Here is a 12,647-nt window from a genome sequence, read left to right as displayed (position 1 = left end):
AATTAGTTTTGAAAAAAATCATGTACCTCTGTGTTAAAAGAGGGCTAAAGATCAATCAGGGAACAGCGCTTTTTGTTTCTTATGAAATCGTTTTCTAGTGATCGTTATTTACAAAATTCCTTTCTAATATCAAGGTAAGGTTCTGAAGGTAGTGATCCCACACCACACCCCTCCCTTCCCCCGGCCAACAACAACAAAAAATGAAAAATGTAAAGAGTGACCCCCCTTAAGTAGAGGTAGAATATTCTTGGTTATTAGGAAATTCCCAAACAAATGAACACCCGAATTTGGCGACCTCAAACGCAATAAATGACCCAAAATAATTTGATATTTGTTTCAGAATACGAAGGCAATGTGCTGCTATATTTGGCAAAAAAAAAAAAACCCTTGGACAAGATTTGTCCCATGCTTCGGGCCAAATTTAGTAAACTTTTTAGCCACCCTAAAGTAGCACGACCTTTGCCTCTGAATTTTGGCAATATGAGCTTTTGATGAGTTTAGGCTCAATATACTTTTAAATGCTTATGTGCAGTCTTTACTTTGTCTGACACAATCAGGCTACGTCTGCGTCACTTTGAGGTTAGTGGCCATCACAAGCCCCGAGTTATCCTACTGACTTCACTTTCCACGAAACTAAATTGCAAATATACAGAGACATCTCAAAGCACATTTTTTCCCATAAGAAGTATTTAGAGAGGTTCATCATACTATATGCAAGTATGCAATTTTTCGAGTTTTTGTTTTCTGCCTGTCTCTCCACCAGCGCGCGCGGGGAGGCCTTTAGTTACTAAGGAGGTACGTTTAAGAAAAAAAATAACAAGAAAAATAAATTAAAGTTAGCCGGATTATGTTATTTGCTCGTTAAAAACGTCGCTTTTACTCTTGATTGTTGATTGAACAATATCATTCTTCGAGAATTCTTTCAGAAACTGCAAATAGAAATAAAACCAACTCATGAAGTGCAAAGCGACTCAATTCACCCAAAAGTATTTGTATAATTTTGCCTCGCATACTTTATGTAAATTCCTTTTTACACCTTTATTAACTCGCAGAATTTTTATTCTTTAGTTTTCATTACCTTGACAATGGCATCATGAAGACACCGAAACGTCGGTTTTTATCGTTAGTTGTTGCTTGCTTATGAAAACTTTATTGGTCAAAATAACATGATTAAGAATATGATTAAGACCTATCGTCACGCGAAGTCCATCACGCATCTGACATTCAAGAAGACTGCCCCTTGAATTCCTGCACGTAGAAGAATTTACAAGAAGAATATGGTTAATTTCAATAAGAAAATGGTTTTAATTCTCTGATGATCAGCACCTCGTGCACTAAGCAATCGACCTTATTTCAGCACATTTTAAGAACACTAAAGTGCCTCAGTATTTCTTCCCGGACTTCGCCGTGCTCGTCGTGGTAGTGTTTATGCATAGAAGATGAGTTCTGTTGATATTCATCCACACGTGCAAGTGTCAGTGTCGCGGATATAACCCACATAACCCGCATCACACAGGTCAGATTGAAAACGATACACGACGCGTTGTTGGTTGACAATCTGAGGCATTGATTCTTGCCAGTGAAATTGCTCAAATATAGCTCATTCACTCATGTAATCTGTCTGAAATAATCGTCTCAAATTTATACCTTTTATGATTGTTGTAATATTGTCACTTTATATACAGGGATGTTGCTGCTGCTGTTTTCTATACTACTTGGTGTAGTCAAGTGCCAACACAGTAAGATCCTAATTTAAAGACTAAGAGTTCTGTTATATATTCATGAATCTCAGTAGGTTAAAAATATGACAATTATAGTTTCAATAATGTCAGTCAAAGAAATTAAATTCGAGCCCTGGTATTTAGCATTGCTGTACCAATTCGGGACATTATACATCAAGAAACAAACATTGTACGAGGAACTTACGTAAAGTTGTATGAAATCGCAACTGATCGAGGGTTGATAAGTTGGCTCTTTACTACATCGCCAGAAAATTCGAGTCGACATGCGCAGTTGAAGCGTGACACCTCTATTTTGATCTTCTGATTACAGAGAATATGTAGGGAACAATATTTAATTGTCTCTTGGTTTCAAATATCTTAAAATTCCCAAGTTTCTTCATATCTAATCTAGGTCTTCTATTCCTGAAGTTTCAAGGTTTCCAAACTTCGAACGTCATGAAAATCGGTTTTACGTACTTTCAAAACTTACATTTTACGACGCCATTCGTCACCATTTGTCACAAAGCTCCCGACGGTAGCTCCGAAATCAAAGTTCGATTTATACTAGTATGTGGGAAATGCTCACCTTTCTTCCTATCCTGTTGGGAAGTTTCAAACTTCGTGTGTTTTAATCCTAAATATCAGTGGCTTTGTTTCGTAACATCGATGTGCTGGGTTCGGTTTCCTTCACTTAATTTACGCAATATTACATCTCGCGTTAAGCTCTCTAAACGCCATTCAACGATGTCAGGGATACCGTTTGAAGTTTGGCGGACTATTGAAATATTTAACTGGAGAACACGGTAACATGCACGCACAACGTGACCTCTGACTGTTGATTCCATTGCGAAGTATTTTCTCTCATTCTGGTATAAGGTTCTACCTTTAACACGGGTCTGTTATTTGTGTATTCTTCTTCGCTTTTTCCGCCAGAAATTAACGAAAGAACCGTTTTTTAGTCAGAGAAAAGGAGTAATTTTTTTTGCTCACTCGACCCGCCATATAATATATATAACGCGACATTAAGACAGTTTATATTTCAGCCGACCAATATCGCATATGCCGAAAAACAATGCAATGGTATTGATGAGGTCCAGTGGTCAACAATCTCCGCCCACTTCGAAGAAGGAGTTGAATTGGAGCCCACCAAACACAAATCCATTCCAAATCCTCTAAATCGATACCTGTTTCCCTCAAAATGTCAGATATTTTATTATGTTCCTTCGATCCCTTTTCCTTCCAGTGCTATCACTCCACTTGGGATTGGCAGTTTGACATCATTTTGTCTTATTGACTATTTCGTGTCCTTATCATTGTTTCACTGACGTTATTTTGCAGTTGCTAATCATGAATTTGGCTACGGGAATACAACAGACGAAGGTAATCTACATGTTCAGGCTTGATAGCAAGTCCTAGAGAACACAAACAAACAAAATCAATTTCCTTTGTATTTGTTAGCCCTCATGAACAAGCTGAATTTTTTTTAAGTTACGGAAAAAGCTTCAGCAGGGCAGGGCAAGCTTTTCTTCAATTATAACACTGTTTTCATAAATCGAGGCATGTTTTTATTCTATTGATAATGTATAGTGTATGGCCCACCGGACTGGCACAAGGGATGGGAGGACTGCGGCCATGACCACCAATCCCCAATTAACATCGACACAAGTAAAGTGGTAAACAAGAACTATCGTGATCTGAAAATAACCTTCGACAACCAGGGGGGCCTGGTCACGGGAAAGCTCGAAAACACTGGTCACTCGCCTACTTTAAATATTGACAAGTCCAAAGGAACAGCTGAAATAACAGGGGGTCCCCTGGGGGACACCACCTACACACTGAATCAGTTCCATGTTCACTTTGGCTGTGAAAACAGCCGTGGATCTGAGCACACTTTAAACGGGAAGCAGTTCGCTGGCCAGGTAACGACACAAATTGAGCCATTTGCTTTTTTGGTTTTTTTTGATAAATGACTACCAGGTTCTATGTATTGTCTTCCGCATTGATAGATGATTTTTATACCTTACCATACCAAATTCTCCCTGTCTACTGTCCTGATATCCTGTGATATCACGTCACTGACCTGATATGGCTACGATATCATGCTAACTTGGCCGAATTTAGGTACGGTAAATACAGATTCATACCTTTTTGGCACGCTTGGACGGCATATTAGACTTGTTTCGCCATGGATATTTTGGCTCGACTACGTCTCACAAAATACGAACCATGGCCCGACCAAACTCGCCTGATATGCCGCCGAAGCATAACGAAAAGGTATGATCAGATATAAATATAGTGCATCATTTTTGTTCATCATCAGTTCTCTTTAGAATTATTCTGAAGTAACGCCCATACAGTTCTATCTGAAGTAACTTCCTGTTAGTGTTCTATCAAATTTCTGCTAACGACCAGCAGTGCCTTCTCTTTTCCTATTTATGTCATTTGTCATAGTCGTAGTCAAGATAAACGTTTGTTCTCTAAATCTATGAAACGTTTTTCTCTTTAAAACCGGGTTGACGTACAATAGCTTTGTCTGTTTACTTCTCTTTTCCTCCAAGCTCCATATGGTGTTTGAAAATTCAGGACAATTTGCAGTCGTAGCCCTCTGGCTTAAGGTACATATTGCTATTATGCTTAACGTTGCTATTTTGTTCTATCCATCTGTTTGCCGTATTTAGCGTAAACAATTTTGCAATATGCAATTAGCCAGTTAGAAACCTTGTCTACTGTTCTAACTGATCTTATGACATCAAGTTACTGATCTGATATGGCTATGATTTCATAGTCACTTTTAACAAAAGAAATTTTTACTTCAGTTTAATTGAAAAGAGGATTTTAAAATAGAATATCAAGCTTGTTATTCAATATTGAACAACTGTTTTCGGGGCACAGAAATTGTCAAAACGTTCCCACCAACCTAAACTTGATCGCGCCGCATAACTGGAGAGAAAGCACGGTTAGGTTCGTTTGATCTCATAGCGTTCGTGGTTTTTGTCGCCTTCGAACTATGGCTCGACCGAAGCCGCCGCAGTGTACAAAATAAGTACCGTTAGGAATAAATTAAATATTATGCAAAAATAACAATGTATAGACATTTTCATTTTCATGCAAATCTCATCTTCATATGAAGGGTTTTGGACTCGGAAATGGCCTATTGACAGGGTAAATTTTCTGACTTCCCCCCTTACAAATAAATAGCATCTCACTTTTATTCAAAGATCCACAAACAGTTTTCTTTTTATAAGTGAAATGACGTTGTTCTCAACAAAATACCGTGGGAAGGTAGACGACAAACTTTAAAACACATTAAGTTGGGAATTAATTGTTTGTTCAGTGTGTATTGTTTCTTACTTTAGCCCTCTTCAAAAGGAAACCCAATTTTAAGAAAATTTGCAAAGCTGCTTCCTAACATCATTGAAGTTGGTAGGTAAATTTTCTATATACATGTAACAAGCCATTCATAAAGTAAAATTTATTTACCCGTTTACAGGTTTATGGACTGACAGGATGTGAAAGTTACAGCGAATTAAAATTTCTGAATGACGTGACTCCACGCGGCGTCTGGATGAAGCCGACGGGAAGCGGGCAATTAACAAAATTTAACTGACAACTGTCAAATAGCTAATATTTTACTATACAAAGCAGGGGCCTCCGAATCGAACGGTCAGGCTTCGAGTCCTGTCTGGGGACATGATGTTATGTTCTTGGGCAAGACACTTTACACTCTCAGTGCCTCTCTCCTCCCAGGTGTATGAATGGATACCGGCGAACTTAATGCGGGGGGTAACCCTGCGATGGACTAGTATCCCATGCAGGGGGAGTAGAAATACTCCTATCGCTTTATGGTACATGTACAGAGACCGAGATGATTCAGCCTGATTGGTCACTTGGCTCGTACGCAGACATTACTTACCTACCTTCTTTATAAAAATGCCTAAACTTTTATTTTATTTTATTTTCATGTTTAATTTGTTGTGTGTTAGCTTAAAAGCTAACAAGACGTTCTCTTTTCTGATGTTCAAAATATTTCTTACTATAGACTGGTATAACTAGTCGGAAAAATTGGATTTTACATCGAGAAAGCTAGCATTCACACTCTATTGATCGATTACCCAATTCTCGTCAACTGCTTACTTCATTATACATGGAATATATGAGGGGAAACTAGCTAATGGTCACAACTTGGCGTTAAACAGAAGATTGTTTATACAGGGGCGAGCAAGGAAGTGGATAAGTCTGACGGTATTCGTTTGATGGGCCTTCTACCCAACAACAACAACAATGGAGGTAATGGAGGCAATGGTGACAATGGAGGCAATGGAGGCAATGGCGGCAATGGAGGCAATGGAGGCAATGGTGGCAAAAGAGTCAATGGAGGCAATGGAGGCAATGGTGACAATGGAGGCAACGGAGGCAATGGAGGCAATGGAGGCAATGGTGTCAATGGAGGCAATGGTGGCAATGGAGGCAATGGAGGCAATGGCGGCAATGGAGGCAATGGAGGCAATGGTGGCAAAAGAGTCAATGGAGGCAATGGAGGCAATGGTGACAATGGAGGCAACGGAGGCAATGGAGGCAATGGAGGCAATGGTGTCAATGGAGGCAATGGTGGCAATGGACGCAATGGAGGCAATGGACGCAATGGAGGCAATGGTGGCAATGGAGGCAATGGTGGCAATGGACGCAATGGACGCAATGGAGGCAACGGAAACAACGGCAATAACGGCAATAACGGCAATAACGGAAACGGTGACGACAAGAAGGAAGTGATACTAACACACTATTTCCACTACAAGGGATCCCTTACCACCCCTCCCTGTTATGAAACAGTAAAGTGGCTGGTTCTAAAACCCAAGCTTCGAGCCTCTAACAATCAGGTGAGTACATGTTAACCTACTCATTAAGCTACTCGTTTCAATTTTGCTAATTTTGTTGCAGGCCTCAGAAATTACTGAGCAGTATTTGATAAGCCCTTGAATAAACGAGAACAATAGCAAGAGAATAATAGACGGTTTTCGTATTCTCGGCATTGGACTGACCGGAACTAGCTTGCAACTGAGGCTAATGTGGGGAGTCTTTCAAATGCAAATGACATTAATCTCTTTTAAATGGTATTCCCCCGCATTAGCCTCCGTTGCAAGTTGGAGTTCCAGTCTGATACCGAGAACACGAAAATGGTCTATAACGTGCACATTATTAATCCATTAACACCGCACTGCAGTAGTACAGCGAATTGTGACTGCCGTCCTTGATTCACGTGAAATACGTCTTAGAGTGGTCTAGCTTTTCTAAGAACAGATCGTAATGCTCAAAAGAGTTGAAAGCAGGTTATATATATATTTTTTTCTTTTGTTTATTTGCATGCAAATTTTGTTTCTGTTTGACTGTGTGTTTTTTTGTTTTTTGTTTTTTGTTTTTTGTCTTTGCAGTTGGAACAGTTTACAAAGCTGAAAGCACATTATGGTCGTTTTCCTGATCTTATGTGCGACAATTACAGACCGCTACAGCCACTGAAGGGACGTAAAGTTTACTCCGTTGGAAACAAAAAATTAGAGAAAACAGTACCTCATAGATCTAATAACTTGTACGGATCATATAAACTCTTGCCCCTCTCTCTCGATAGTTCTGAAACTAGTTGTGGGGGCAAGCAATTCTTGTAACTATATAAGAAAATTAAATTAAATTAAAGTTCAAAGTTCAAAGCAAAGTCGAATGAATCCATGTCTTCATTATCAAGTTCAAAGTATAAAATGTTTTCCGTCAACAGGAAAACAAAAAGCCCGCGTTTTCAAATTCCCATGGGGGGGGGGGGGGGGAGAGAGCATTGGTGTGGAAGGTAAGCCTAACCGTGGAAAAATTTGTGTTTTCAAATCTCTCCAGCGCAGTGTGGACGTCGACAGGGCCTTAATGAGGGGCAAAAATACATAATCCTTGACCTTAGAAACAGACGAGGGCTATATATAACTAATGAACAACTCAATTACCACAGATATATATTAGCTTTAATTGCTTTAAGTTTCTTTTAAGAGTCACCAATATTGCTTGGTCTCCTGAAGTATCTTTGAGACCGTCCAAAACTGATAGATGCTGACAGGATTGTGATATCACTTTAGCCAGACAGGAAGGCTTTGTTTTAAGTTATGTTTCAAGGAGAAAGTGCGGATTAAAAAAATCAAATTTGACCAATTTAAATTTTGCTTTGAAATATTAACTGCATGCGATTTTTGCTGATACATGAACGTAAATAAAAGTACAGATAGGCAATATGTTTTCCATTTTTTTAAATAATAACAGTAATAATTAATTTTATTTATAGAGGGTAACACAGAACAGTAGATACACTGAAAAACAGTGGCCCTCGTATAAATATTAACAGAATAAAAGGACGAATTGTAAACCACAAGAAACCAATAGAAATAAATACTATAGAAAGAATTCTCAAATATGCAGCTATAATATATAAAAAAAAATGAAATAAAATGTGAGACTCGCTAAAGGTTTCAAGTTTAGCATAAGAAGGTTAGCCATACCTCACGCTGCATCCGAGATATTTGACTAAGCTCCGTGAGAGGGTACACAAATGCATGGTGCACTCAAATGTTCTAAACATGGTTACGGGCGGTTGTTAAGCAAAAACATGCAACATTTCAAATTTTGCCACTTTTAACTGTATTAGCTCCAGCAGGGAGACTTAGACGGATTGGAGAGAAAAGTGAAAAAAACTGAATTTGTTCGCCTTGTTTTCGTTTTATATTTCTTTTTCTTGGTATACTTGAGTTGTTTATTCCCTGGCTTTCTCAAACTCATTAATAATTCATCAAGTTAAAACAAATATTTTACTTTTCCGTTTACTCCTTAGGTTTTGTCTCGATTGAGCAAATAAAGAAACGACGGCAATCGCTTCGCTGAAGCATTATTTCTGGACGTTGTTTTAACAAAATAATTTAGCTTGAGCAGGTTTTAGGATCGTGAAACCCACTGAACAGATCGCCGGCTAGATAATTTATTTTGTAAATACAATTTCACTCCATTGCTGACACCATGTATTATACATGTTGGTGCCATTACATTCTATTTCAAGTTACCTCGTTATGTTTGTTACTTCTCTGTTTATGTTGCTTCTTTTTGGTGCAACTTTGATCATTTTTAGTGAGAATTAGTCTCTCGTCCTGTCTCCCCTGTCCTATATTGGCTTAATATGACTGAGACTTCGTTCGATATAATAATTGGCATTATATACTGAATGTTTTCTTTTGCTTCTCTTCGAGTACGCCCAGAACCAAAAGGGCCCGGATTTATAGATTTTCTTCATTTTTTCGCTAAACGTAGAAAATCGATAGAGAAAATGATCCATCAAAAGAAAAATAGGGGTCACCGAAAGTCCAAGATCGTTAAATCCAGGCAAAGCTATAGCAATGGTCATCTGCCCTATCATTGGTTATTTTATTACTTAGCGCGCTCATCGATGTATGACGTATACTTATACTTTAAAATCGTGTAATAAGTTTCTTGAAGTTTTGTTTGTAGCTTTGTAACGAAGGGTATTTTGTACAGCCGCCATTTATGTCTCTTGGCAACGAACAAATAAAGGCCAACTTTGGCTAGTATAAATGGCCTCTGGTATATATCATTTGGTCAAAATATCTACATTTTAGGAAACCTTGGTTATTGTTTTTTTCACCCGAAAAGTTATAGCTCTGGGAATCAAAATGTTCTCCTTCAGTAAAATAAAATGTTACGCCATGTAAGCGATATATCAGTTCAATTTTATGCAAATCACAAGGTTATTGTTTGGAAGTCAACGGTTTAAAACAGGAAATAACGACTCACCGTTACTTACGTCCCTTCTGCTGCTATAGAAACGATTTTAACTTCCCAGTGTCCTTGTGAGCTGTTCTGTAAAATATTTCCGGTAAAACGAGTATAAATGGCCATAAAATTCGACAAGGTCGACGATGTTTATATTTGAGATGAGACACTGAGTGGCACACACAGTCCTGGCTGTTTTCAACGTTTTGCTCAGTCGAGAGTCCTTTAAAAATATGATAGAATATACGCTTCAAACCGTAACAAATTAGTTTCTCATAACCATATGCCTCATATCGACTCATGAGTAAATAAATCAGTCCCCGTACATTGAATTAACTACTCGACTGACCTCTGAGGTCAGGAGGTCACCTGATATGTTATTATGTTACTTTTCCCCGGTTTCACATTACACGCCTAACGCCGTATTTAAGTACGCTTGCGCGAAAATTTTCCAGTCGAGAAATTTTTTCTCAGTTTTTACGGCAGTCAGATAATGAGTTACTTGTGTCAGAAATGCCAAAAAAAAAAAAAAAAAAAATGGGGGTCACCTACTTTGTTTCAGAGATAAAGCGTGTAGGAAACGACCTGATTTTGAAAATTCAGCATGGTCTATAGGGGTTTATAGTTAAAAATATCGAATGTGAGTCAAAGGAGGCAAACGATCTTACTGGATAGCACCACCGGCTGTGGTTTTTAAAGCAGCGATTATCCGGGTTAGATCTCCAGACATCGTCAGTTACACGGACTAATAAGTGGAGATAAATAATTCCCTTGGCCGTGAATGCGTTATTGAGAGACACGAAAGGAACGAGCTGAATACGCGAATCTCACGCGAAAAAATAAGCTTTGCTCCCGCTACTCGTATATTACCAGCCTTTGCTAACTAAAACGGCACAGCCTGTGTTTCTGTGTTTTACTCATTTCAGTCACTTATGACGCTCAATTTTGCTGTTATGATTAGGTTTTAGAAGTAGCGCTAATCCACCCCCTGCCCACTCCCAAGAAAAGTAATTTCAAAAGTCTTGACGGTTAATACTCCCGAAAGCAGAATGCAATCTGCATTTGTATTGAGAGGTACTAGCCTGCGAGCAGGCATATATATATTGGAGAAGAGAAAGTAGGAACGGAAAAAGGGAATTAGGAGTGCCACCCAAGCCTGTTCGCCTTAAAAGAATCTACCTGGACATACTTTAAAAAGCCATATTACCATTAAAGGGGATGAACTCTGTGCTGCTGTAACTGAGGATCATGTACTAAATGTTTGGTTAATTTTTCATACAAAATGTCATGCTGCTCTTGACAGACATCGCCATAACTTTATAGCGGAGCTCCGGCGGGCCGAAGGGCCGCCAAGCGGAGCCCCATACTCATATAGGAAGGAAAAGGAAACCCATGAGTTGATTTTCTCATGATTATCGTGGCTAGCGGTATTGCTCGTGGGCGCATACGCACGACGACGACGACGACGACGGCGGCGGCGGCGGCGGAGTTGCCCAACATGGCGGCCATACTCCAAATAATAGGTTGACAGAGACATGCAGCCTTGGTTTGCCGTGTACTTCTCCTTGATATTGGACATCCACGTTATGATCAATTGACACCTGTCAAATCAAGGTATCCGCTGACAAGTATCACGTGACCATATCGCGGGCTCAAGTTTACAGCTCCTCGAGGTCACGTGTTTTTTGAAGTTGACCGCTGACCAAGTGCTGGTTATCGATTGGATCGCGGGCTCATATTGGGTTAGCTTGTTGGAAACAGGGCAGGATTGTTCGGAAGCCGGTTTACGTTAACCCAGGATTAAAGTGATGTTCAATACGGCGTTACGCGTGAAATGTGAATCCGAGGAAAAGTAACATGACATATCAGGTGACCTCCTGATCTCAGAGGTCAGTCGAGTTGTTTATTCAGTGTACCGGGACTGATTTATTTACTCATGAGTCGACATGAGGCATATGGATATGAGAAACTGATTTGCTACGGTTTGAAGTGTATATTATATCATATTTTTAAAGGACTCTCGACTGAGCAAAACGTTGAAAACAGCCAGGACTGTGTGTGCCACTCAGTGTCTCATCTCAAATATAAACATTGTCGACCTTGTCGAATTTTATGGCCATTTATACTCGTTTTACCGGAAATATTTTACAGAACAGCTCACAAGGACACTGGGAAGTTAAAATCGTTTCTATAGCAGCAGAGGGAACGTAAGTAACGGTGAGTCGTTGTTTCCTGTTTTAAACCGTTGACTTCCAAACAATAACCTTGTGATTTGCATAAAATTGAACTGATATATCGCTTACATGGCGTAACATTTTATTTTACTGAAGGAGAACATTTTGATTCCCAGAGCTATAACTTTTCGGGTGAAAAAAACAATAACCAAGGTTTCCTAAAATGTAGATATTTTGACCAAACGATATATATATAAAATAAAATAAAAATCGATTTTCGTGACTGTCTTCCGATTCTCGACACTCTCAGAAAATCACTCTTAAAGATTAAAAACACTTTTCAACAAACAGTGTGTTCTGTCCTTATTTTGTGCGTTTCTTTTCGGTCTGAATAAAAACTGAAGTACATTGTATCTAACACAATTTTTTACAGGGTTGCAAGCTCAACACATCACAAATAACTTTTAATTTTTAATTTCTATATTCTTAATTTTAACACGTCATTTTTTTATTCTGTAAATATTTATATGAGGGCCATTGGTTTTTCAGTTATTAGTGTTGTGTGCTACCCTCAGTAAATAAAGTTATTGGTAGTAGTATTAGTAATAGTATTAGTATTAGTATTAGTATTAGTATTAGTATTAGTATTAGTATTATTTATTACTTATTATTCTTAGCGATTTTTACTTTTATTACTTTCTTAAATGCACATTTTTAATTATTAAGATTAGTACAGCTCATTTTGGCGAATTGTACAGCGCCTAGAGCAGGCATGGATAGGCGCTATATAAATATTTAGTAGTAGCAGCAGTGGCAGTGGCAGTGGCAGTGGCAGTGGCAGTGGCAGTGGCAGTGGCAGTGGCAGTGGCAGTGGCAGTGGCAGTGGCAGTGGCAGTGGCAGTGGTAGTGGTAGAGGTAGTGGTAGTGGTAGTGGTAGTGGTAG

General features: G+C 38.9%; 2 protein-coding genes across 2 annotated transcripts in view; both read left to right on the top strand.

Moving 5' to 3' along the window:
• LOC145485132 (uncharacterized) overlaps nt 1–12,647 on the top strand; it is a 248,317-nt gene that overhangs the window by 11,820 nt on the left and 223,850 nt on the right. The window lies entirely within an intron of this gene.
• LOC145485219 (uncharacterized) lies at nt 4,940–6,883 on the top strand. Its single transcript, XM_081463921.1, has one exon. It carries the CDS (start codon nt 5,975–5,977, stop codon nt 6,611–6,613), a length of 639 nt encoding a protein of 212 aa, XP_081320047.1. The 5' UTR covers nt 4,940–5,974; the 3' UTR covers nt 6,614–6,883.

The sequence above is a fragment of the Orbicella franksi genome, chromosome 4 (genome assembly GCF_964199315.1).
Source record: "Orbicella franksi chromosome 4, jaOrbFran1.1, whole genome shotgun sequence".
Classification (NCBI taxonomy): domain Eukaryota; kingdom Metazoa; phylum Cnidaria; class Anthozoa; order Scleractinia; family Merulinidae; genus Orbicella; species Orbicella franksi.
Note: the sequence above shows the minus strand (reverse complement) of the source record. Positions and strands in the feature narration are given on the sequence as shown.

Excerpts from the sequence above, each read along its gene's own strand:
- LOC145485219 (XM_081463921.1), top strand. The coding sequence starts at position 5,975 with ATGGGCCTTCTACCCAACAACAACAACAATGGAGGTAATGGAGGCAAT.